At 40.5% G+C, this 27,767-nt stretch overlaps 1 protein-coding gene across 2 annotated transcripts in view; it reads left to right on the top strand.

Annotated features, from left to right (window-relative positions):
• The window catches only part of FRMD4B (FERM domain containing 4B), a 275,592-nt gene extending 256,787 nt beyond the window's left edge, over positions 1-18,805 (top strand). The window contains exons 20-23 of one of the 2 annotated variants that reach the window (XM_032149480.2): positions 5,212-5,331; positions 6,218-7,029; positions 11,214-11,346; positions 15,556-18,805. In XM_032149480.2, the coding sequence (XP_032005371.1) occupies positions 5,212-5,331; positions 6,218-7,029; positions 11,214-11,346; positions 15,556-15,676 (1,186 nt within the window). In that variant the 3' untranslated portion in view covers positions 15,677-18,805. The remainder of the gene's footprint in view (positions 1-5,211; positions 5,332-6,217; positions 7,030-11,213; positions 11,347-15,555) is intronic. The other variant, XM_058437150.1, reaches the window with a different exon arrangement.
• Positions 18,806-27,767: the final 8,962 nt, after the last annotated feature.

Here is a 27,767-nt window from a genome sequence, read left to right as displayed (position 1 = left end):
CATATATATACACATATATGAATATATATACACATATATATACACATATAAATATATATACACAAATAGATATAAACATATATATTTTGTTTGTTTGTTTGTTTTTGAGGTGGAGTTTCGCACATTGCCCAGGCTGGAGTGCAATGGCGTGATCTCCAGCTCACCGCAAACTCCGCCTCCTGGGTTCAAGCAATTCTCCTGCCTCAGCCTCCCAAGCAGCTGGGATTACAGGCCACCACACCCAGCTAATTTTGTATTTTTGGTAGAGACGGGGTTTCTCCATGTTGGTCCGGGTGGTCTCAAACTCCCAACGTCAGGTGATCTGCCCACCTCAGCCTCCCAAAGTGCTGGGATTACAAGCTTGAGCCACCGCGCCCGGCTGAAAATGTTTTTAAGAAGTCTTCTAAAATGCATTTGACCATTTCCTTGACTTTAAAGTCTATTTGATCTATATTAGCTTATAGGGACATTAATTATCATCTGGATTTAGACATAGTGTCCACAGTTCAGTTTCATAGTCACTGGTCTAAGGAAATTGTCATTAAAGTCCACTCTGCCAAACCAAGTAGCAGGACTGATTTCCAGTCCTGCAAATAAACATGGGTTAAACTGAATCTGTAAAATAGATAATTCAAGCATTTCATCAAATACCTCAGGTAAATATTATCAGGGCAATGAGACCAGGTTTTAGAGACATGACAGGCCAGTGGTTCCCAGAATTTGGCTGTATGGATCAATCTTTAAAAAACAAACAAACAGGTCGGGTGCGGTGGCTCAAGCCTGTAATCCCAGCACTCTGGGAGGCCGAGGCGGGCGGATCACGAGGTCAGGAGATCGAGACCACGGTGAAACCCCGTTTCTACTAAAAATACAAAAAATTAGCCGGGCGTGGTGGCGGGCGCCTGTAGTCCCAGCTACTCGGAGAGGCTGAGGCAGGAGAATGGCGTGAACCCGGGAGGCGGAGCTTGCAGTGAGCCGAGATCGCGCCACTGCACCCCAGCCTGGGGGACAGAGCGAGTCTCCGTCTCAAAAAAAAAAAAAAAAAAAAACAAACAAACAGTTACCAGCTGTTTGCTTTGCCTAAAAGGAAATTTTCAAACAGGCTGAGTGTGGCAGCTCACACCTATAATCCTAGCACTTTGGGAGGCCAAGGTGGGAGGATCACTTGAGCTCAAGAGTTGGAGACCAGTCTGGGCAACTTAATGAAGCCCCATCTCTACGGATTTTATAGACAGAGTCTCTTTGTGTTGCTCAGGCTGGAGTGCAGTGGTGCAATCTCAGCTCACTGCAACCACTGCCTCTTGGGTTCAAGCAATTCTCCCACCTCAGCCTCCCGAGTAGCTGTGATTACAGGCACGCACCATCATGCCCGGCTAATTTTTGTATTTTTAGTAGAGACAGGGTCTCACCATGTTGGCCAGGCTGGTCTTGAACTCCTGACCTCAGGTGATCCACCCGCTTCAGTCTCCCAAAGTGCTGGGATTACAGGCATGAGCCAGTGTGCCCGGCCCAAAATTTCTTTTTTAATTAGCCAGACATGGTGTTGCATACCTGTAGTCCTAGCTACTTGGGAGACTGAGGCAGGAGGATTGCTTGAGCCCAGGATTTCACGATCGAAGTGAACTATGATCATGTCACTGCACCCCAGCCTGGGCAACAGAGAAAGATGCTGTCTCAAAAAAAAAAAAAAAAAAAAAAGGGAAAAAAAAAAAAAAAGAAACGTTAAAAAAAATAGCACCATGAATCCCTGAAAGAAATGACATTTTGATATCAAAAATATATTCACTATCGTTGTAGTAATACTAATCAAATGAAGTTAACATTTCACTTAATGTAATGTTAATTTCATTTTATATTAATTTCATGTAACATTTCTATTGAGCACTTACTTTTTATTTTTTGAGACAGAGTCTTGCTCTGTCGCCCAGGCTGGAGTGCAGTGGTGCCATCTTGGCTCACTGCAACCTTCGCCTTTCAGGTTCAAGCGATTCTCCCCCCTTCAGCCTTCCAAGTAGCTGGGACTACAGACGCTCGCCACCACACCTGGCTAATTTTTAGTAGAGATAGAGTTTCGCCATGTTGGCCAGGCTGGTCTTGAACTCCTGACCTCAGATGATCCGCCCACTTCAGCCTCCCAAAGTGCTAGGATTACAGGCATAAGTCACTAAACCTGGCCGATATTGAGTACTTACTGTGTCTCAGATACTGTTTATGTTCTTTCTATGTAATTTATTAATGAACTTAATCTTCACGACAACCCTGATAGTGTTACTACTGTCATTACGCTTTACAGATAAGCACACTGAGGGCCAGGGACCATCAATAACTTCTTTGGGTTCATCAACTAGTAAACTTGGGAATCAAGGTTTGAACCTAGGTAGCCTAGAACTTGGCAGGATCCAAAGCTTGTGATCTGATTTCAGTGAACATATTATACCACATCTCAGCAAAGATGGGAAGTATTTGCTCTACAAGGGCCAAAAATAAAAATTAAAAAAAATTTAAATAAAGGAAATTATTCTCAAAATCAAGGTAGATTATTAGATTATTCAAGTTGGATAAATTTTGACTCATGAAAATATAACCTACACATTGTAATGTTTCTTTCTTTTTTTTTTTTCTTTTTTTTTTTTTTTTTGAGAAGGAGTCTCGCTCTGCTGCCCAGGCTGGAGTGCAGTGGTGCCATCTCAGCTCACTGCAAGCTCCGCCCCCCAGGTTCACACCATTCTCCTGCCTCAACCTCCCGAGTAGCTGGGACTACAGGCGCCCACCACCACACCTGGCTAATTTTTTTGTATTTTTAGTAGAGATGGTGTTTCGTATTAACCAGGATGGTCTTGATTTCCTGACCTCGTGATCCACCCACCTCGGCCTCCCAAAGTGCTGTGATTACAGGCGTGAGCCACTGCGCCTGGCCACACTGTTATATTTCTAATTTATTAAAGACCAGTGAAAACTGTATCACATATCAGCCCCAGCTTGTGGATTAGCATTTACGAACTTTTGCCTGAAATGGTAAGAGATCCAAGGAGCTACAGTCGTGCTAGCCAATTTAATTAAAAGTAAATAAAATTTAAAATTTGGTTCCTCAGTCATGCTAGCCAGAATTCAAATGCTCAGCAGCTACATGTGGCTAGTGGCTATCATATTGGTCAGAACAGACCCAGAACATTTTCGTCATTGCAGAAAGTGCTATTGGATAACATGAGACAAGTGTGCTTCTTATGTCAGGGAAAACAAAGCTATTTCAGCAAAAGGAAAAATTATAGCTGGGAATCGTTGTCTTAAAAATTATTATACCCACATCTCCAATCACTTAAGGTGGATTTGCACTTTGATCCAGCAGTTTCACTTAGGAATTTTACTACTGAATTAACTAACTACATGTAGGATGCTCATTACAGCATTGCTTACACTAGTGGCAAATTGAAAACAAACTACATGTTCAAGTAGTGGATTATTTAAATAAATTGTGGTAAATCCATACAATAAAATGCTATGCAGTCATTAAAATAACACCGTAGACAAATGTTAAGCAACGTAAAATGTTAGATACAACTTAACTTTTTAAAAAGTGAGTGTTGAAAAAGAATATATAGTAAATCTCATGTTTTGTTAAAAAATAAATATGTATGTTTATACATAGACACGTGCTTATAAGTTTATGTGCTTAGGAAAAATAATCTGAAAACATTTAGTGTTGCCTGGCTGTATATAAGGTATCAGACTATACAGGCGGCGGCTCACGCCTGTAATCCCAGCACTTTGGGAGGCTGAGGCGGGCAGATTACTTGAGGTCAGGAGTTCGAAAACAGCCTGGCCAACACGGCGAAACCCCATCTCTACTAAAAATACAAAAAAAAAAAAAAAAAAGGGTTAGCCAGGCATGGTGGTGCACACCTGTAGTTCCAGCTACTTGGGAGGCTGAGGTGGGAGGATCACTTGAACCCAGGAGCTGGTGGTTGCAGTGAGCTGAGATTGTGCCAGTTTCCTCAAGCCTGGATGGCAGAGTGAGACTCCATCTAAAAAACAGATTATAGACATTTAAATTTTTCTTTTTATCTGTATTTTTGAAGTTTTCCTAATGAACTTAGACTTGCTTTTGTAGTAAGTAAAATGTGATCAAAATTATTTTTAGTTAAAAAAAATTAACTTCAGGCCAGGCGCGGTGGCTCACACCTGTAATCCCAGCACTCTGGGAGGCCGAGGCGGGCGGATCACAAGGTCAGGAGATCGAGACCATCCTGGCTAACATGGTGAAGCCCCGTCTCTACTAAAACTACAAAAAATTAGCCAGGTGTGGTGGCGGGCGCCTGTGGTCCCAGCTGCTCGGGAGGCTGAGGCAGGAGAATAGCATCAACCCGGGAGGTGGAGCTTGCAGTGAGCCAAGATTGTGCCACTGCACTCCAGCCTGGGCGACAGAGCAAGACTCTGTCTCAAAAAAAAAAAAAAAAAATTCAAATTATGTTGTCACTGTGCTGGGAAGTAGACACGGTGATTTAAAGTTGTTGTCCTTAATCCAGGGACCAGCAGACAACAGCCCAGTGGCCATATCCATCCTGCTGCCTGTTTTTGTGTAGCCCGTGAGCTAAGAATGGTTTTTATATTTTTAGGTAGCTGGTGGTGGGGGGGGGATCAAAAGCAATAATATTTTATGACCTGTAAAAATGATATTAAATTTAGCATCCGTAGGTCATTTTCTTGGAACACAGCCATACCCATTCTCTTACATATTATCCATGGCTGCTTTTGCACTGAAAGGGCAGAGCTGAGTAGTTGCTCTAGAGACCATCTGGCCCACAAAGCCAAAAACTATTTAGTATTCTAGACTGTTTACAAAAAAGGAGTTTGCTGAATTATACATCCATCCGTGTTCACCACCAAGATTTGATCATCTAAGGACTGTTTTGAATGTTCAGGTGCCTACATAAACAGCTCTAGTTGCTTTGAGTCTTTTTATTCAGTGTACTCTTTATTAAAAGTTCTTTTTTTCCCTACATATTTGTGACTCAGAAAGTCAGACCATATATGTTCCCGCTGTTTTAGCGGGTTTTCTTTGTGGTTTAGTGAACCACAAAGACACCCTTCCTATCTTTCTCCCTATTTTCCCTTTCCTTGGGCTTCTAGTAAGTTTCGTATCTGCTTATGACAAGTTTGCCAGAGATGTTGAGAGACTCATCATTTCCTGAATTCTTCTTTTTATCACCACAGAGAAATGCTGTCGACACACAGCAGCCCTTACAAAACTCTGGAGAGGCGGCCCCCGGGAGGACGAAGCATGCCCACCACGCCGGTTCTTACCCGAAACGCCTACAGCAGCAGCCACTTGGAGTAAGAGAGCTTCTTTCTCGTTGCCTTAGCTGTGTTGATTTTTGCTTTGAGGTTCTGTCTTGCTTTGTTGTGTTTTTTAATCATTTCAAGTGACTTTCTGTAGCAGGACCTTGTTTTATGGTTTTACATTTTCTGCTAACTTATGGTTTCAAATATGTTGGCAAAGAAAATGTATTTGATTTGTTCGAATATACATCAGATTTTTAGTACCTTAATTTCCCCAGTCACAGATTGCCATTCATTATTCAATGGTGAGGATGAAGTTAGTAACAATAGCAACATTTTGAAATGTTTGTGAGTGCTGTGCTAAATGTTTTATATGCACTGGATTATTTAGTCCCTACAGCAAGCCTTTTGTGAGGTAGATATTATATATTGTTTTCATCCTCATCTTACAAAGGAGGAAGTAAGATTCAGAGAGGTTAAATATCTGGCCTGAGCTCATACAGCTGGGAAATAGCAGTGCCATGACTCAGCCCAGCCAGCTCTGACCTCCACTCGAATGTGTCATATCTTCATATCCTCTAGGAAGACAGGACCCTCCAAAGACACGTTGGGTTTTGGTTTTTGTTTTTGTTTTTCCAGGCTCTGATGCAAACTGTGCATCCTCAGTCCATGTCTTTCCCTACCCTCAAGGAAGGATTTGGCTTGCGCAACTAACAGAACCTGGTTCTTTTCTCATTTTGACCATGGTCAAAATGAACCTACGTGTGAGCCAATGGATTTGGTGAACAATGGATTCTGTTGTGCAGTCAGCTTTGGCGACCTTCAGAGTCCTATTGTAATTCCCGAGCTATTCGGTCATTCAGCATGGTATTCTCTTTTCTCCTGTTTGGGTCCTCCTTTTCTTCTTGGTGTTGAGAAGTTTGCCTTTCTCCTCTTTCAGACCCGAATCTTCATCTCAGCACTGCCGCCAGCGGAGTGGAAGCCTGGAGTCCCAGTCCCGCTTGTTCTCCGAGATGGACAGCGATAAGCCATTTTTCTCCCTCTCGAAATCCCAAAGAAGCAGCAGCACAGAAATCCTCGATGATGGGTCTTCTTATACAAGCCAATCAAGCACAGAGTATTACTGCGTGACACCAGTTACCGGCCCCTATTACACCACCCAGACCCTGGACACTCGCACCAGGGGTCGGAGGAGGTCAAAGAAACAGAATGTTTCTACTTCAAATTCAGGAAGCATGCCCAACCTAGCACAAAAGGATGGTTTGAGGAATGGTGTCTACTCAAAGAGTCAGGAGCCACCGTCTTCCAGTTACTACATTGCCGGGTACACACCCTATGCAGAGTGTGACTTTTATTACAGTGGTGGTTATGTCTATGAGAATGACACCGAGGGACAGTATAGTGTCAACCCTTCCTACCGGTCCTCAGCCCACTATGGATATGAGCGCCAGAGGGACTACAGCAGATCCTTTCATGAAGATGAGGTTGACCGGGTACCCCATAACCCGTATGCAACTCTCCGGCTGCCAAGGAAGGCTGCTGCAAAATCGGAGCACATCACCAAAAACATCCACAAGGCCTTAGTGGCCGAGCACTTGCGTGGCTGGTACCAGCGGGCCTCTGGGCAGAAGGATCAGGGGCACAGCCTGCAGGCCAGCTTTGACTCAGACAGGGGATCGCAGAGATGCCTGGGGTTTGCAGGGCTGCAAGTACCTTGTTCTCCAAGCAGTCGTGCATCCTCCTACTCTTCAGGTGAGAATACCGTAAAAACACGCAACACCTGTATTTTATTTATATCGTGTTTCCTGCCCACCAAAAACTGCTTCACGGATCATGAGACCAGTACTCAAGGTTAAAAGTGGGGCAACCATTCGGTGGAACCCCACAATAAGAATTTCCAACTTAAAAACAGTTCTTTCCAGCTCCCCAAAGAACTCAGTACACATGAGCCTAATGAAGCAAATTGTAGATTCAAATGCAGCAAACATTGATTGAGTACATACTCTCTGTGCTGCCCTGTGTTAGCGTTTTTTTGTTTTTGTTTTTGTTTTTTTTGAGACAGAGTCTCGCTCTGTCGCCTAGGCTGGAATGTTTTAGGGGTTTCACTTGCTTTATCTTTTTAGGATTTACGTTGACAGGCACATCTCTTCAATGTGTTCAAGTCACTGAGTCTTGATATTTTAAAAGAATAAACCCTCAGGTAAGCAGAAAACATTAGAATTACACATCCATCCCTGTTCACCACCAAGATTCGACCATCTAAGGACTGCTTTGAATGCTCAAGTGCCTGCATAAGGCTCGTAAGAATCCTGATAGGAGCTGGTATTGATTAAGCCCTGTTCTAAGTAATTTGCTTTTTTTTTTTTTTTTGGTAGAAACAGGGAGGCTTAGGTTGGGTCTTGCTATGTTGCCCAGGCTGGTCTCAAACTCCTGACCTCAAGCAACCCTCCTGCCTTGGCCTCCCGAAGTGTTGGGATTACACGCAAGAGCCACAGTGCCTGGCCATGCATACTGTAACTCAGTATTCATATATAACTACGTTATGGTTGACTTAAGGGATTTTCAAAGATAATTTGGATTAGAGATGTTTCCTTTATACTCTTGATGTTGACTTTGGCCCCTAACTCTGCTAACATTTGCGGAGGACTTCCTGCCTACTCCCAGTTGTGCTAGGTACTTCAAGTAGAGAAATAGAAGATAGGGGAGGCTCTGTGTATGGTTTTATTTATTCAGCAAATGAGCAGCCACATTCAAGATGTGGAGGGCCCATTGTTGAACTAGTTCCTGGCCACGATGAGCTCAGAGTCAGCAGCCAGAGGAATGTTTAAAAATTAAGCAATTTTAAAACTCTAAGAAATGAATGAATTCTCAAACTGCCAGAAAACCTATAGGTCATGAGTCTCACCTTCTCCCTTATTAACATGACACCTTAGTGAGACATAGTATAAGGATTCCTGAGTCATTGTATCATAGTCAAGTGAAAACTACACCTTTAAAAGTTTCATGTGCTTGTTGACAAGAGGCGTTTCCATGGAGATTTCTATTTGGGTTCAAGTTCTCTCCTATTTGTGCAGGACTTTGGACTTCCACTAGGGCTGTCCCATCTATGACCACATCTAACATATGAAAGGGCTTCTGTAATCATTTATGGCTCTGACCTAGAAAACACCTTTCTTCCTTTTAAAGTTCAAGATGTGAGAAACTTTCACAGGTCAAACCTGGGCAGGATAGGCAGAGTACTACAAGGGAAAAACCAAACAAGCAGGGCTGAGATGCGTGTGGGTGGTCACTACGGCACAGGACTGGGGTGGTGCCTGGGGGAAGCAGGTGTAACTGAGGAACTTCAACATTCCTGGCTGCTAGCTTAGTAAAGGTGAAATAGAGGTAAAGCTTCCTGTTTCAGACCTGGTGTGATCCTTGCTGACAGCAGCAACATGTGGCCTCACAGACCAAAAGGCATCACTCTTTAAAGAACTACAGGGATGGAATCAGTACTCCCAGAATTCCCTTCTGGAATTTCCCTCATTTCTGTCTCCACTTTATAACTGCAGAAATGTATTACAACAGGCGGGCGTCATTCTCATGGAGAGATAAATTTCCAGATTAGTCCTGGCATTGTAGTCCCTTCCAGCCACCTGAAGGATCTCTCGGTGACTCAGTTTTAGTAATGACAACTACCATTTGTTGGCAGCTTACTGGGTGCCATGTACATTCAACACATTACATGCACTCTCCTATTTAATGTATGCAACAGTTCTGTATAGTGATTGCTATTGTTATGCTTATTGTTATCATCCTAATTTTGCAGCTTAGGCAACTCTGGCTACAGAATTTAAATAACCCAAGTTCCAAAGCTACTAAGTGGTGGGATGGGGATTCTGGGGATTCTATCCTAGCTCAGCTCCTTTTTTTTTTTTTAAAGAGACAGAGTCTCAGTCTGTCACCCACATTGGAGTGCAGTGATACTACTATAGCTCAGTCAGTCTCAAACTCCCTGGCTCAATGTGATCCTCCCTCCTCAGCCTCCCAAGTAGCTAGGACTACAAGTACACACCACCATGCCTGGCTAATTTTATTTTTTTGTAGAGACTGGGCTCTGTTTCCCAGGCTGGCCTCTAACCCCTAGCTGCAAGTGATCTTCCCACCTCAGCCTCCCAAAGTGCTGGGATTACAACCATGAGCCATCACACCCGGCCCCACAGCTCTAACGTCTTAACCACCAAGGCTTAGAGCCTGTGATTTCAGTTTGGAAATGGCTTAGAAGCTCAAACTCAGAGTGTTACATCTGTTAGTCAACACCTGATGACATCCAGGGCTACAGATGAGTTTTGAAATATGTTTGTTCCATAGTGATCACAGCCACTTTGTGGGTATGAGAGAGAAGAGGAGTAGATCTGAAGCCAGAAACAGGAAATGGAAAAAGAGCAGTGCTGGTTTTTGAGTCTTGGACGAGCATCAATGCGTTGTTGTTACCTTGTCCATCCTAGGCGTGGAGCAGAACTGGTTTTATAGAGAGAACAACAAATGTCCAGTGATGAGGCATTTGTTGGGCTTCGCTCCCAAATTATGTCCTTGTCTTGTTCCACTTCAGTTCCTCTGTAGAACTAAATCCCTTCTTCCTGAATTCCTTCCTGTGCTAGTTACCACCTCGCCTCTCCCCACAATCCACACCCCAACACACACACACTTTTTTTAAGACAAAAAATAGCCTTGATCTTGCTAGTGGCCAGTGTTGTCTTTGGCTAAGGAATAGTCAAGTTTCAATAAGTCAACTTATGGAACACATTTCCTCCAAGGCCTCTGAGAAACCCAGACTCATCATCTTACCTTTATAACACCATAGCGTGAATGGGAAGATTCCCGCAATGTATGAGAATTGTTTTCTTGCTTGTCTTTTCAGTTATTTAAAAAATTATTTATGTATTATTATTATTTTCTTTCTTAGGATAGGATCTCGCTTGGTGGCCCAGGCTGGAGTGCAGTGGTGCAAACATGGCTCACTGTAGCCTTGACTTCCCAGGCTTGAGTGATCCTCCCACCTCAGCTTCCCAGGTAGCTGGGACTACAGGTGTGCACCACCATGCCAGGCTAATTTTTGTATTTTTTGCAGAGATGGGGTTTCGTCATGTTGCTGAGGCTAGCCTTGAACTCCTGGGCTCAAGCGATCCTCCCACCTTGACTTCCCAAAGTGTTGGGATTACAGGCTTGTGCCACTGAGCTGACCTAAAATTATTTTTATTTATTTATTTATTTTGAGACAGAGTCTCACTCTATCACCAAGGCTGGAGTGCAGTGGTGTGATCTTGGTTCACTGCAACTTCATGGGCTCAAGTAATTCTCCTGTCTCAGCCTCCTGAGTGGCTGGGATTATAGGCATGCACCGCCATGCCCAGCTAATTTTTGTATTTTTTGGTAGAGACAGGGTTTCACCATGTTGGCTAGGCTGGTCTCAAACTCTTAGCTTCAAGTGGTCCTCCCGCCTCGGCCTCCCAAAGTGCTGGGATTACAGGCATAAGCCACCACACCCGGCCCCAACCTAAATTATTTTTTGAATTGACAAATTTATCTTTCAATTAATCTTATTCTCAATAATAATATTAATAGTTATTTATTGAGTGCTTACTCTGTATCAAGTACGGTGCTAAAGATTTTCATAATTACCTTATTTAATCCTGGCATCATACCTATACAGAATATATTAATATTATTATCCCTACTTTATAGATGAGGAAACTGAGGCTTCAAGAGGATAAACTACTTGCCTAAGGTCACATAGCCAGGAAGTCACTAAATTGGAATAGGAACTCTGTTATTTCAAACCCTTTTAAATCTCTGCTCTGACAAAGCTGATTGCAATGTACATCTGAATGACCTTAACAATTTTTCACTTTTAATATTTCCATTAATTTTATCTCTTTTTCCATTTTTATTTCCAGTGTCTTCTACAAATGCTTCTGGGAACTGGAGGACCCAGTTGACCATAGGGCTGTCGGATTACGAGACTCCAGCACATTCTTCTTACACCAGCTGCTATGGCAATGTCTATAATCCTTTACCCTCTCCAAGCAGGTGAGGAAGCAGTGGTGGAAAATCCTAGGAGCCTGTTCCAGTTGAAAAGAATTTAGGGATCCTAATTTACAAATGTCAGATAATCTAGTTCAGGAGTTTGCAAACTCTACCCTGTGGGCCAACTTCGGCTGCCACCTGTTTTGGTAAATAAAGTTTCATTGGAGAATAGCCACACTCATTCACTTACATGTTCTCTGTGGCTGTTTTTGCACTATGAGGGCAGAGATCAGTAGTTGCACCAAGGCCAAAAATATCTGGCCACCATCAGCCAAACAGTATCTGGCCTTTAAGAAAAAGTTTGCTAACCCCTAATCTAACTCATTCAAATTTGACCCTGGTCTTCAGTATTACATTGAATTCTTGTATATTTCCTCTAATGTTTACAAAGAACTACTTGCACAGACACCAAAGCCAAAAATATCTGGCCTTTAAGAAAAAGTTTGCTAACCCCTCATCTAACGCATTCTGTTCTTTAGTCTGTACATTGAATTCTGAGTCTGAAGCTTTTATTTTTTAAATTATGGTACTTGAAATCCTATTAGTGATATGTCCATTTAAGTCTCTTTCGAAACCTTGCAGGAAAAATCTCTCTACTCCAGGAAAGGCTGTTCATACCAAGGTTCCTTAGACAGTTGGTAGGCTGGATTTCAAACATTTGCTGTGTTTTTTATCTGATCCTATGTTTGTTATGAAGCAACAGACACAGCCAGCTGTCCTGTTTGTCTGTAACAGTAGTTCTTTGTAAACATTAGAGGAAATGTACAAGAGCAATTTGTTAAAATTGATTTTTTTAAAAATTGCAAACTCTGAATTACTTTTTAAAAAAGTTCTTCTTATACACAGGAATTAAGTTTGAAGAGGTCATTTCTCCCTTTTACTTTCCCACAAAAGATAATCCACACCCATGATACCAAGAAGTAGGGCATTTTCTGCTTTTTGTAGAATGTGTAATTTTAGTTTCTTTAAGTCATATTGCTTCAGGCACAGACTATATACTAAGTTTTACAGACTACAACTTATAAAGGTTTCTATGCTGGTAAATTTGAGAATTCAGCAGTTTGTTATCTAGACACTCACTGTTACAAGCAAATTGGAAATATTCAGCCCCAAATGCCTTTTTTTTCTCCACATTCAGTGGGAGTTTTTCTTGGCTTGAAATATTAAGCCAATTGTCTCAGCTAAACAAAGGGTATACTCAAAATAGAATTTTAATGAAAATATACTTCAGAGGATGTCAAATAGCTTGGACTTCTGTAAATAATGTTTGAAAATGAGTTAGGAGCAAGAACCAAAATGACTGGCCTAAAATTTGAGCCAAGCCTTTTCAGTTTACTTCTAACCGCTTTTTAACAATATATTTGCAAATTATTTTCGTGTTTGTGTAATTTTACTTGCCTTTTTGTTGACTCAGAAATGATTATACAGTTTTTGGTGCGTTATGCAATTCTAATATCCTTAACACTACTGTCACTGGACTCAGGAAGTGTTAAGCATTTTTAGAGAAAATCTCTTTTTACCAAGTCTGCTCATAAATATCAGACAGCCCAAGATGGCTTGATAGGGGATCAGAGGGGGCACAACATAGAGGAAATTAGAAGCTATTTAAAGATCCGTATTGTGTGTTTGTGTATGCGTGTGCATATATGAGCTCATGATGAAAAATTTATAATAAAAAGATAAATAAGTAGGAAATAAATTAGCCATAATTCCACCATCCAGAGATAGCAGCTCTTAACATTTTGGCATATTTTCCCCATTTTTCTCTGTCCATTTAACATAGTTATAATGATATTGTACATACAGTTTTACATCTTATGTTGTACGTGAAATTCTACATCTCCATTTTTTAAAAAACTTAACATCATAACATAACCATGTTCCTATGTGTTTTAAAACTCTTTAAACCTTATTTTATATGACCAATATGATATTCCACTCAAATATACCCTACTTAGCTCCTCATTTTTTGAAGTTTTTTTTTTTGAGAGGCTTTTAGATTTTTCTTTCTTTTTTTTATTAAAGTACTGCAGCTGTTTTTTTTTTTTTTTTCTTCTTCCCATGACGGAGCCTTGTTCTGTTGCCCAGGTTGGAGTGCAGTGACACGATCTCGGCTCACTGCAACCTCTGCCACCCAGATTCAAGTGATTCTCCTGTCTCAGCCTCCCAAGTAGCTGAGATTACAGGCGCATACCACCACGTCTGGCTAATTTTTGTATTTTTAATAGAGACAGGGTTTTGCCATGTTGGCCAGGCTGGTCTTGAACTCCTGACCTCATGATCCGCCCGCCTCAGCCTCTCAAAGTGCTGGGATTACAGGTGTGAGCCATGGCACCCAGCCCAGTATTGCAGCTGTTAACATCTTTGTCTAAGATATTTGTCTGAATCCCAGATTATTTTCCTAGGATACATTCCAATAAGTAGAGTTAATGGATTAAATTGAAAAGTGTATTTTTTTAAGCTCTTGCCTTCCAGAAAGATTTGCCACTTTGCCCTTCCAGCCACAGAGATACAGAAGTACTTCTTTCTATCCATTTGTTTATTTAGGATTCTTTTTAGGATACAGTCTGATCAGTTTAACCTATTAACAAGGCAAGGATAATAACAATCATTCATAAAGCTTTAGAAATTTGCTCTAAAATTCTGTAAATCGTTTTTATGAAATCATGATTTTTAAAATAAGAGAGAAATTAGGTTTTAAGATAAAGATGAAAAACTAGATGTTTCCATTAAGCCAGATTTGAAATGCATGGCAATATATTAGTGTTTTGTTGTTTTTTAAAATAAAGTGTATATTAGTTAAAGATCCTTTGCCCTAGAGTATCCAGGTCTTAAAATTATAGAAAGGTACTAATTTTTGCCAATAAAATTTTTTTTCTAGTACAATTGGCATAATTGTCATTAGCATAATCTTTCCAAAGTAGAAATGTTGAAGCTACCTAGTATATAATACAGTCAATTCTTGGCTCTGCTGCTGCAAACTGTATTTTCAAATAACTTTTTTCTTTCACCTCCTATTTTCCATTCCCTTTCTCCTTTCCTATCTAACTCTATTACTAGGCAAAACCAAGGGCATCTATCCCCAAGAATGGTTGTGTCTCCAGAAATGAGATCAGTTGTAAATTCTCTTTTGCTAAGTGTAGCCAGCTGTAGTAAGTACAGTACCTCCAATCTGTGTGTTGCTTCTTGCATAGCAGGAGTTTTGCTTGCACTGACTGATGTGTGAAATTATGAAATCTGGCTTTGTTTTTTATGTTACATGAAAACACTAAAAACCTTTATTTCCAAAGCTCTTCTTCCAAAGACTTTAAAAAAAATCATCTTTACTAAAATACTTTGGAATGTAGAATAAAAAAGAAATCAACTAACTATCTAATCTCTCTTAACCTACCGTTACAATAATGCGGTTTTGCTTATCAGAATGGTTTGTGTGATAGGATGCTCTCATTTGGAATTCCCATCTAAATATGCATATGATTTTTAAATATGATGCTGTTTCCTGGGTCACTTCCAATTTATGCCTGACCCATAAACCCTAGGGATATCAAATATGTCCCTATGTGCCCCTGCCACCTTCTAAATATATTATTTTATCCCTGAGGAAAGCATCTAGCATATTCCCTTAATTTGAAGAATACTTCAAATGTGATTGTCACAATATACTTTTTAAAAAGTTAAAAATATAGCTGTCACACAAATAAAAATGGCCATGGGCCAAAGATTTGTTTAACTCATTAATAAGTGAACTAGCAGGATGGTAAAGCTGGTTCAAAGAGAATTCGAGACACTGAAAGAAAGAGTGTTGGAAGAGACTCCTAAATTAGATACAAAACCAGTTAATGTCCTATAGGTCAATAAAACTGTAACCATAATCTTTTTTACTAGACAAGTTATTTGTATTTCTTTGAGACAAAAATCTATAAGTTAACATGTAACTTAATACAGTCTGGGTCCTGATCAATGGTAAATACAAGTTAAACAAAGGTATATCTTTCCAGACAATTAAATAATACCTTTTATGGGCCTGTTAAACAATGCTCCAGTATGACATTGAAAGAACATGCAGTCATCCTTATCCTTTCCCTTATCTCTATATTTTGGGAAATTTGTCTTAACAGAGCTTCCTACTAACTTCTTTAAATGTAGTAGTCTTTGTGCTGTGGGGACAAAAATATGGCCACAAGTAGTCACTTTACTGGTTTTCTTTAATAGACAATACATGGAAATCAGTCAACTGGATGGTACAGATGGAAACCAGCTGGAAGACAGCCTGGAGAGTAGTGAGCAGAGACTCTTTTGGCATGAAGATTCAAAGCCTGGAACATTAGTCTGAACCGCAGTTGGACCTCCTGACCAAGCACTGCGTTCTCACACTAGTGTGCCTTGCAAATTGTATTTGTCTTCCGAGAGGACGTTCGTTTTAGAAACCTAAAGACATCAAAGGTTAAAGAGAAGACTTAGTTGCCCTGGAAGTGAATCAGTGAATCACACACCAAGCCCCACAAAGCCCCTAAAGGAGGATTTGGCCTTTCAAACTCTAGGCACTAACCTAACTGTAAGGTCTGCCCACGTGTTGGAGTATTGCCAAGAGAGGACTCAGTGTGAAGCCTTCATCAATAGCAAGCACTTTTTAAGGGAAAAAAAGTTGTTAAAGGCAAACCTCAAAAACATGAAAGGGCATTCAGGATGTCCCACGGCAACAAGGACAGGGGAAATCTCAGAGTACAATTCAGCAGGGTGAGAGAAGGGGAACCAGAAGCTCCAGAGTCATTGCTCACATCAGAGTTTGAATTCGTGAGCTGACAAAGAGTAACATGCTCTTTCTACACAGACATGGACAATTTAGACAGTATTGGAAAATTACTTGAAGCTGGATTTTCATGAAGTTCTGAATGAGTGTAAATGTTTTTTAGGATATTATAAAGAGTGATGTTTTTCATAAGCACCATAAAATGGGTTCTGGAAAAACTGATTACCGTAGCATCCTGTAATATAACTTATGGTAGCAGATCGGGGAAAATGAAGCAGCCCACTGAATAATTGACAAAGTCTGCTTGGAGAATGTTCTAAGGTACAATATCATGGAGCTCCTTTTTCCTTTCTCCACTAATTGCATGATGAGCTATTGTTCTGGCTGGTAATTCTCCAACTCAGCTGTCATTTGAAGTGGCAGACTTAATATGGAAAGTTTTTATAGTTATGAGTTTATAAAAGCATTTTAAGATGATACAGAAAGCATCCAAAACAACAGAAAAAAAAAGCCACTTCATCGTAGATGAATTGCGTGCCTTAAAATGGTGAACGTTAGAAAATTAAACAAGTCTGGATTCCACAAGTAGTTCCAAGTCACCAAGTGACAAAAACAAGGTTAACATTAAAAAAGAAAAACAACAGCATCAACGACAAAAAAACTCCAAGCTGCAGTGGATTTAATTATGAGGCTAAAACTACCTCATACTTTCCTTGGAAGAACTAATTAGCTATGGTTTATTCTAGGGTTTTGTTTGTTTTTTAAAGCAAATGATTTCCATATTCCAGATTGATCTTTTTTGTCATCTTTGCTTCAAAATTCCATAAAAGGTGCTCCTTTCCCCCCTCTTTTATACAAGTTTCTTGTTCATATTGTGAATAGAAAAGTTTCTGAACAACTTTTTTGGAACATTTTCTATCTATATTCCAAAGCATGTAATATATACATAAAAACGATTTGTTAAACTGGTCCTTAGTCATTTGTATAATTAGAAATGAAGTTTGGGAAAAAATTTTGGAAAAAAGACAAGCAAAAAAAAAATAACTTATTCCTTTTTTGCATATTTGTATAGCCTTCTAGAATCAGAAATAACCCTTTTGCATATTCTTTTATTGTTCTGACTTTTCAAGACCTATTATTTTTTTACATAGGTCAATAAACAAAAGGTGTGCTACTGAAAATGTCTACGTTTTCTTCCATTTATGTCAGGGGTTCATGTGAAGCAGGTTGCAGTGCTCTACTTCAAGTAATCATACTGGGCAAGGTTTCGGATTTTTATTTGTAGTATTACCGTATTTTATCAATTCCAGGATGTACATTTTTAAATATTTACATTTGAAAACATGGTTCATCTTTTTATTGACGGCATATTCTACTTGAATTGGCAGTTTTTTCTTAATAGTACATTAAAAATAATGCTGTGTCTTACAATAAAGTTGCCTTAGAATTGATGAAACACGGAAGTTTGTCTCACTAAGGATGACTGATGAGAACTTTTAGGTTTTTTAATCTTGGGAATGTTGTTTATTTGTAGCAAGTAAATATACTAATTTCACAGACTGGCAAACAGGTCTTCTAAATTCAAGAAATTAGTTCTCTGACATCCTTTAATCCTACATAATGTAGAGAAGGGAGTGGAAATGAAATATAGGGAGACCTTAATATTTCCATACATGTATCTTGCATAAAATAACACTTTTCTGTTCCAGAAATGGTATGGTTACGCTTGCAAGTATGCCTTGAAAGGGAAAATATAACTTGGCTCCCAAAGAGGAAAAGAAGGTATAGAAATGGAAGCTCAGGGCCAGGCATGGTGGCTCACACCTGTAATTCCAGCACTTTGGGACGCCGAAGTGGGAGGATTGCTTGAGCTCAGGAGTTCAAGACCAGCCTGGGCAACATGATGAAACCCCCTCTCTAGGAAAATACAAAAATTAGCCAGTCATGGTGATGTGTGCCTGTAATCTCAGTTACTTGGGAGGCTGAGTTGGGAGGATGTCTTGAGCCCAGGAGGCAGAGGTTGCAGTGAGCCAGGATCGTGCCACTGCATTCGAGCCTAGGCAATAGAGCCAGACCTTGTCTCAAGAAAAAAAAAAAGGGGGGGGAAGAAGGAAATGGAAGCTCAGCAATCCTACTGCATGAATTTCTTTGTCTCTTTTGAAAAATATTTCTCAACCACATTGATATTAAACCAATTAAACTACGTTATTTATTAAAAGCCAAAAGTGACAAAAGTACATTATTCAGCATGTATGTTTCCTCTTTTTTATTACAAAATACCATGGTAAAAATTTTAAATGCAAAACCAAAATAGTACATAACAAAAACATAATTGTGCCCCTTAGCCTAACACTCACAGATGTAATAGTTAATTTATCGTATATTTGTTTGGATTTTTTTCTATGCATATAGTGATTTTTTTCTATGCATATAGTAATTTTTTAAAAGTCCAGCATATTACAAGTACAGTTTTACAACTTAGTTTTTTTTTGTTTGTTTTGTTTTTTGCCTAATATATCTTGGGCCTCTCTATCAAGACATACTGATCTACCACATAAAGATGTATGTTTAACAACGTAGATTTTTAAAATTGCCTCACCCTCCTTGATGTTTATCTATTTTTCTATATTTGAGAAAATTTTTCAAAATTCTTCCTTGTACTCACAAAAGCTTAAATATTATAAGAAATAAAGATTCCAGAATTGTTTTAAACTATTGATCTGTTCTTAGGAACAAAGGCTCAGACTAAGAAGTTTCTACAAAGGTGAGTCCTTAAAGAGCTTCCAGAACTGGAAGAATGACTTTCTTCAGTGCAATAGGCAAGTTTAGATTATTTTCTAGAGTAGTGCTTCTCAAACTATCAGTAGTGAAAGACCAATTTTTAAAATTTCCAATCCATTGTGTACCTATAGTTTTATAAAGTAAAATAAAAGCAAATTACTACAGGAGAAAAGCTAATTCAGAAAAAAATTGCTAGATTATTGAAAAAACATAAGAAAATACACATCCCTGTGTATTATTAGATTCAGCAGGCATAAAACTACTCTGTCGAGTTGGAATCAAAGTTTCTAAACACCAGCTCTCAATTTCTGTACTTACCTTGCACCATGTTACAGACCACCCTTTAATAAGTGCTGACTTGGAGTTATGTCAAGTGAGGTGCTTTATCCGTGCTTATCGAAACAAGCCAATAGTTGTCTCCTGTTATTTCACAGGGCATGGAGATGCAGTCCATTTCCAAAGAGAAAATCTTTTGACATGTACACAAAGCCCAGAAGGTAATGAAAAGCTTCACTCGTTTTTCAGCTCAAAAGTTTAGCGAGCCTCTTACGTCCTGTTTCTCTTTTCTTCCTTTTTTTTTTTTTTAGACGGAGTCACTGTGTGGCCCAGGCTGGAGTGCAGTGGTGCAATCTCAGCTCACTACAACCTCTGCCTCCCAGGTTCAAGCAATTCTCCTGCCTCAGCCTCCCGAGTAGCTGAGATTGCAGGTGTGCACCACCATACACGGCTAATTTTTGTATTTTTAGTAGAGATGGGTTTCACCATGTTGGCCATGCTGGTGTCAAACTCCTGACCTCAAGTGATCTGCCCTCCTTGGCCTCCTAGAGTGCCAGGATTACATGTGTGAGCCACCATGCCCGGCCTGTTTCTGTCTTTTCATATGCCCCTCCTCTGGACTTCCCTGGGTCTTTTCTAATACTCTGTATCCCTTCCACCCCCATCCTTGTGCCACTTTGGAGTAGAAAAAAGAAAGTATGTCCTGCTGCAAAAATGAGTTGGCTTTTGTTGAATTCTAGTTCAATGTGCTCCAGGCTGGTGTGCAAAAGTGCTTTATATGTATTTTCTCATTTAATCCTCACAACAGCCTAATGGGGTGTATAGTGCTAGATAATCTCCATTTTACAGAGAAAGAATCTGAGAATTAGAAAGGTCATGTAATTTACCAGTATTAGGAGAAAAGCAGGAAGTAAATCCTGAGTTGGCAAACTCCAAATACTAAACTATGAATTCCTCATTCCATTAATGCTATCCAGGAACAACTTCTCCATAGAAAGAGTGAAAGTAGCAAACATAACTTTTTAAATGGATTAATGAAAATTGAATGTATACATGCTAAGCCCAGTTCTTCTTGCTCATTGTTGCTTCTTAAAGATAACAGTCCTAGTTTTCTTATATTTACTAGTGGCAGAAGGGCTGAGTTAGGTCTAAATCCAAGCACAAGTCAAAATAACCCTTACCTAGGAAACTACCCAGTTTCAGGTGGTGCCCACTGGGCTGAATTATTGATTGCTAGTGGATCACGTACATTATTTATTTCTAGTGCATCAAGTACATTTCTTAAATTGTTTTCTAGTCAATAAAATGTCTTACACTAGTGAATATACTTGTTAAAATCACAGATAACCATAATGAACTGAATATTGATCAGTGGCACTGTAAGTATCTATTGATCCTTCACCATTTTGAATTGTTTAGGGGCAGTGTGATAATGTGAATTATGAAATGCTCTTCTACAATGCCCTTGAGAAGCCCTCTCAAAATTCAGCGCTATCAGATATATGGACCTGTGGGTTTCACCTTGATTCTCTTTGGAAAGAGTGCATCCGAGATTAATCTCAGACTGGAATCTGAGCCCACCATCAGAGTGTCCTTATACCACTTTCATCCTTTTCTGCCTTTGATGATTCAGGGAGAATCTGTCACCTCTGCAAAAGAAAATAGGAAGTGTGCAAAAGATCCATTTTGGCAATACTTACGTGATTGCTCTTCTTAACATTAAACACACACACAAACACATTCTATTTCCTTTTGCTTTTGAATATCAGAAGCCTTGGCAAGAATGGTGTACTGGGACTAGGAGGGGGATGGGAGTTCACCTAACTTCTGAGTTTCATATAATTTTCTCTTCTTGAATGGTTATAACATTCATGTGAAGTACCCAAGGTTTAAAAGATCTGTGATTTTTCAACTGGGACTGTACCACGCCCTGTGGGGCATCTGGAGATATGTTTTGCTTCTCCTAATGATTTGAAGGGAACCAGGATCATTAAATACACTGCACCTAGGTGTGGTGGCTCATGCCTGTAATCCCAACACTTTGGGAGGCCAAGGCAGGTGGATCACTTGAGGTCAGGAGTTCAAGACCAGCTTGGCCAACATGGTGAAACCCCATCTCTACTAAAAATACAAAAATTAGCCAGGCGTGGTGGCATGTGCCTGTAATCCCAGCTACTCGGGAGGCTGAGGCAGGAGAATCACTTGAACCCGGGAGGCAGAGGTTGTGGTGAGCCGAGATTATGCCACTGCACTCCAGCCTGGGCGACAGAGCGAGACTCTGTCTCAAAAGAAAAAAAAGAAAAATCATGTGTCCAACAAATATTAGGATACGAACTATGTGGCAGTCAGTCACTGTCCTAGTCAGTGGGGATACGATGGGCCCTGCTTTCCTGAAGCTTACAGGCCAATAGGGGAGAAAAAGAAGTAACCTCTCTCAGTAAGTTAACGTGACAATCCTATGAAAGCCAAGGGTGGTGAGAGGGGTGGGGAGCTATAGCTGAGATTGGAGGGACACAATGGGCCCCTTTGGAAAGGTGATGCTTAAGCTTAGACTTGAGGATTGGTAACAGAAGATACAATTAACCACAAAGATTAGAAGCTCTCTAGGGTTTAAGAGAATGACATACATAACATTCGCCAAGGCTGTAAAGCCAGGAGAAGCTTGGCCAGTTTTAGAAACTAAAAGACTGTGAAGACAGATTATGCCAGGATTAAAGAAATCTATCAAGGTAAGAAGAAAGAAAGCTGCCATTTTTTACCTCTCACAATAAATAGTGGGTTACAGGCATACATTACCCATCTAATTCTCCCTACAACTGTGCAAGAAAAATGGTCTTATCTCCAGATGAGGATATAAAAAGGGAGGTTCAGAAAGTTTAATATTCCTTTGGTTACATGGCCAAACAGTAAGTAAGTGGTAAAGCTAAAATTCAAACCTACGTCTGTTTGGCTCCACATCTCATGTTATTTTATTTTATTTTATTTTATTTTTTTGAGACAGAGTCTTGCTCTATTGCCCAGGCTGGAGTACAATGGCATGATCTCTGCTCAGTGCAACCACTGCCTCCTGGGTTCAAGCAATTCTCCTGCCTCAGCCTCCCTAGTAGCTGGGATTACAGGCACCCACCACCACACCCAGCTAATTTTTGTATTTTTAGTAGAGACAGGGTTTCACCATGTTGGCCAGGCTGGTCTTGAACTCCTGAGCTCATGATCTGCCCACTTCAGCCTCCCAAAGTGCTGGGATTACAGGCGTGAGCCACCACATCTGGCCATCATGTTCTTTATTGACTATGACATTAGAAAAATGCAATTGCTCACCAGGTGCAGTGGCTCATACCTGTAATCCCAGTACTTGGGGAGGCCAATGTAGGAGAACTGCTTGAGCCCAGAAGCTTGAGCCCAGCCTGGACAACATAGTGAGACCCCGCCTATATAAAAAAATAAAAAATGAGCCAGGTATGGTGGTGCACACCTGTAGTTTCAGCTGTTTGGGAGGCTGAAGTGGGAGATCATTTGAGCCTAAGAGGTCAGGCATGCAGTAAGCCATGATCATGCCACTGCACTCCAGCCTGAGTGACAGAACAAATCCCCATCTCAAAAACAAAACAAAACAAAAAAGCAATTGGCCAATAACCACCTCTCTTAAATGGAAATCAATGAAAATGAACAGGGAAGGGAAGAAGCAACCAAAGAAGGGCTGTGGAGGAAGAAAGAGGGAAGGTCAAAGGGAAGGTTGGAAATCAGATCAGCAGGGTGAAAATAACCAGTGGGAGAAAAAACAGCCTAGGGCAGCCTGCAGCTGGTGGATTTTCAAGGTGTGCAATTGCAACACTCCTGATCAGGGCATGGCTTGAAGATATTCCTGATGCGGGGCCCATTAACACTAACTGGGCTGGAATTACCTGTGCAGACAGGCTGGAAGAAAGGAGCAGTGGTGTTTGTTTAAGGAATGTACTTGGAAGACATGAGATGTAGTTAACTAGACAAGCATCATAGCAGCTGCTCTCTTCTTCCCGACACACACACATAACTTCACCAGAGAAACGATTATCTATGTGACCCTCGTCATTTTCAGAAGAAAATGGCTTCATAAGAAGATCAGGGCTGGGTACAGTGACCCAAGCCTGTAATTCCAGGCTTGGAATACAGCCCAAGCTGTATTCCAGGATCTGTAATAGCAAGATCCTCTCCCTACAAAATAATAAAAAGGAGTTGGGTGTGGTGGCACGCCCCTGTAGTCCAAACTACCCTGGAGGCTGAGATGGGAGGATCACTGGAGCCCAGGGGTTCAAGGCTACCGTGAGCTATGATCACACCCCTGCACTTCAGCCTCGGTGACAAAGTAAAACCCTGTCTCTAAAAAGAAAAAAGAAAAGATTAAGGATTAGAAAGCAATGATGAGAAATATCTCATCAAGAATACTGACAGTCCAAGACTGGCATTTCCAGTAGCCCTTCAATTATGACGGAAGAAGCCTTTCAGGCATCTGAGAGTGGGTGTCTAAGCAGACACCCCTATCTTTATAAAGTAGTGGTTAAATACGTAGGCTTTGAAGTCTTGCAGACCTAGAGACAGACTGCTGTGCTTGGAATATTTCCTGGCCTTGCTACTGGCTGGTTATATGAACTATGGGAAGTTTCCTGACGTCCCTGGGCCTCAGTTTCCTCTCTAGTACATATCTCAAAAGGACATCGTGTTGGCTGAACAAGATAATGCACGTAACCAGCTCAGCATAACGTCAAGTTTCTAGAAGGTATTTCATAATATAAACTATTTCCTGAGGGAGAAAAGGCAGAAGATGTTGTTGAATTTAAGATAATGTTTGGAGGATTTGCACTGCCTTAGTTTAGCCACTGAAATGACAACACTAAACTAAGTCATCATGGTTGAGGGCTGATTCACGTCTCAGGCACTGTTGTAGGTACTGGGAACACTTTTTTTCTTATTTATTTATTTAGTTTTATTTTATTTTTATTTCTTTATTTTTTGAGACGGAGGCTTGCTCTGTTGCCCAGGCTGGAGTGCAGTGGCACAATCTCGGCTCACTGCAACCTCTGCCTCCTGGGTTCAAGTGATTCTCCTACCTCAGCCTCCCAAGTAGCTGGGATTACATGCATGCACCACCAAACCTGGCCAATTTTTGTATTTTTGGTAGTGATGGGGTCTCATCACATTGGCCAGGCTTGTCTTGAACTCCTGACCTCAAGCGATCCTCCCACCTTGACCTCCCAAAGCGCTGCGATTACAGGCATGAGCCACCATGCCCGGCCACTTTTTTCTTATTTAATCCTCACGGCAAGTTTGTAATTATTAATTCCAAACAGAAGCTCAGGAAGGTTAAGTAGTTTGCCCAAGTTACATAGCTAGAAGGTCCACAGGACTGGATTCTAATTCACAAATGTATAAGACAGAAATTTTGTAAAGCATGAATTTGTTCCACTCTGGAGTCCATTGTGCAGGGAGGTTGCACACAGGTCTAACCTGAGGAATCAAACTAAGGCGTTTTCCTAACAGTTCAGCTACAGCTCTTCTGCATAGTCAGGACTAGGACAAGCACTTGAGGCTTGTCCTAGGACAGCCCTGCTGCTGGCTCAAAGACAGGTCCCTACCTTTTCTATGTTCATATGAATGCAATCAAGCCAGCCAGTAGGACGGTCAGATTTAACAAATGCAACTACAGGAGGCCAGTTAAATGTCAAAAATAGCTCTAGCCACCAAATTTTTGCAACTGAATTTTTTAAAAAGCTGAATATGCGACTTTTAAGGCATCCTGGGAAAAAAAATCCATACAGGACACCAAACAAAATCATTAAAACAGGACATGTCCTGTAGATTCAAGACACCCAGGAAACCTACCTGCCAGGCCCCTGCTCCGGAGTAAGTAGGACAATAATAGACGTTTGAGAAACCCCAAACCCTTGGAGATTGTAGGCTGAGCAAAGGGGTGTCATATTCTTCCCATCCACAGAGAAGTTGGCCCTGCTTGTTCCCAGCGCTTTCTTCAGACTGAAAACCTTCTAGGACAGGCCCGATTTGGTCTGTAATCATGCGCAGAATATACAGAAACTCCCCTGGAAGAGTTTGAGAAAACTCAAACTCTTGAGAAAACCGGAGAAACCTGAAAAACGCCTGAGAAAACCTTTTCTTTCTTCTTTTTATTTATTTAGAAATCTGTTACAATTTTGGCTAAGTGGGCCCAGTTTTAAAGGTTCTTAAAACAAACATTTGGATTCCATCACGTCTACATAACATTGGTCAAGAATCCATCCGTCCATCAAATCTATTTGCAGCCAATCAATCTCAGTCCTTTAGAACTGTATTAAAATCCAGCATCAACCTGTAGCCAAGGAGCTGAATATTCATACAGAAAATCACATAAGCAAGGGGATTTATTTTAGAGTCATGATCACCGTCTCACACGGACACTCAATGCTGCTATATTTCTCATAAATGTGCACTTCCATGTCACACAACTATTTGAGAAACCCTTTTCTAAAAGTAGTTTTCTCTGGCCTAGAATTCTGGGGCTTGGTCAATGAGGACACCTAGAGGCCTTTCTGGGTTAATGCAGGCAGGAGTTAGTGTGAATTCTTTAACTCGAACACGAGGCGTACAAACAAGTTTTAGTAGCCCTGCAGAAAAAAAGAAACAAAACTTAATTTCTAATGCCCAACAACTCCATTTACTAGCTATGTCTTCTCATGGAAGTAGCTTAAATTTTTTAAAAGTGTCACTTTTTGTAAAATGGAAATAATTGTAACAATCTCATAGAATTTTAAGGACTCAATAAAATGATGTATTTCAGGAGCTTAGTACAGTACGTGGGACAAAGTAAGCCCTTGTAAATGTTTGTTGTCCTTATTGTTTCTAATGGGATACTACAAGGAAATGGAATATAAGAGGGTTAATACATTTAACATAGTTTCATTTAAATATTAATTACAAACTTTAAATATTAATAATATTTAACAGTCATTGAGTGCCAAGGCCAGGCTTAGGGTTAAATGAGTGAGGTACCTGCTCAAGTGCAAATTTTAAGAGTGCACCCAAAAACGTGGTTGACAAGATAAATAATATTTCAATGCACTCTTTTGAAAAAATCCAACTTCATGCAATTTTTTCCCATTGATTAAAAAAATGTCAGCCCAGCACAGTAGCTCACACCTGTAATCCCAGCACTTTGGGAGGCTGAGGTGAGTGAATTGCTTGAGTCTAGGAGTTAGAGATCAGCCTGGGCAACATGGTGAAACCCCGTCTCTACAAAAACACACAAAATTTAGCTGGGTGTGGTGATGTGCGCGTATGATCCCAGCTACTCAGGATGCTGGGGGAGGATCACTTGAGCCTGGGAGGTTGAGGCTGTAGTCAGCCGAAATCGTGCCATTGCACTCCAGCCTGGGTGATAGAGCCAGACCTTGTCTCAAAAATAAATAAAATTGAAAAAAGTCAAAATTTTATATAAATACGAGCTCAGTATTACTGATTTTTCCTTTTGCTTCAGACTCCAATATGACTCAGAACTGCACTGCACTGAGTTAACACTTCATCTTAAATAACCAGAGGAGACATCTTTCTCCCATCTGTAAAATAGATGCCCGTTTTACAGATGGGAGGGAGAAAGCAAGCCTGGAGGATCTGCTCAGACACACTGCCCAAGGTCACATGATCAAGTAGAGGGTCAGAAATCAATCCCAAATCAGAATGATTCTAAAGCTCATTCTTTCCCCTTTCTCTCTCACACATGCCTCTCCTTCATCATGTGACTCAGGCTACAGTTTTTCTATTCCAGGGTGTAATTTTACCAGTGCTGTAGTTAGATTTGCCAGGTGAGCAGATAAAAATTTTAAATGCCCAGTTAATGTTAAGCTGTGCTGGTAATGACATTTTCCCTGAATTAAACGTTTGAAAGATATCGTCACACTGCATTCTCAATTCCTTTTGTTGTAGAGCACTCTCTGAACCATCAACCACAAAATCATAGTTGGATCTGATTTTTGACCTGACATCAAATGCTGCCTTTGTGGTTAACAGACTAACTAAAGCTTAACTAAATTACTGAGGTGGAGCTATCGACAAGCCATATGTAACAGTGTTTTTCACCATGTTGTAGATAATAACACAGTGGTCAGTCTGCATAATCCAGAGATCTAACTGATGAAGATCAGCTTTCCTTCTGTAGTTTAAAAAGCTTAGGCATGGGCCGGGTGTGGTGGCTCACGCCTGTAATCCCTGCACTATGGGAGGGTGAGGAGGGCAGATCACCTGCGGTCAGGAGTTTGAGACCAGCCTGACCAACATGGGGAAACCCCATCTCTACTAAAAATACAAAATTAGCAGGACGTGGTGGCACATGTGTGAGACTTTGTCTCAGAAAAAAAAAAAAAAGTAACCTTGATATAATGGTTGAAGAAAAAGGAGAAGCAATGTAAGCATAAATGCCTGAACATTTTACTCTTTTATCAATAAACATTACTGGAATGCTATGCATTTGAATCCATGCTTTTTCCGAGGAAAACCTTCATTCTGTCTTCTGCTTCCTGATATCGAAGCTGGATCTTATCACAAGGGTAGGATGCACCATGGAAAGTATACCTAATTTTTTTGTTTGTTAGTT

This window comes from Hylobates moloch, unplaced genomic scaffold (assembly GCF_009828535.3).
Source record: "Hylobates moloch isolate HMO894 unplaced genomic scaffold, HMol_V3 SCAFFOLD_4, whole genome shotgun sequence".
NCBI classification, from domain to species: domain Eukaryota; kingdom Metazoa; phylum Chordata; class Mammalia; order Primates; family Hylobatidae; genus Hylobates; species Hylobates moloch.
This window is presented reverse-complemented; position numbering and strand designations above follow the sequence as displayed.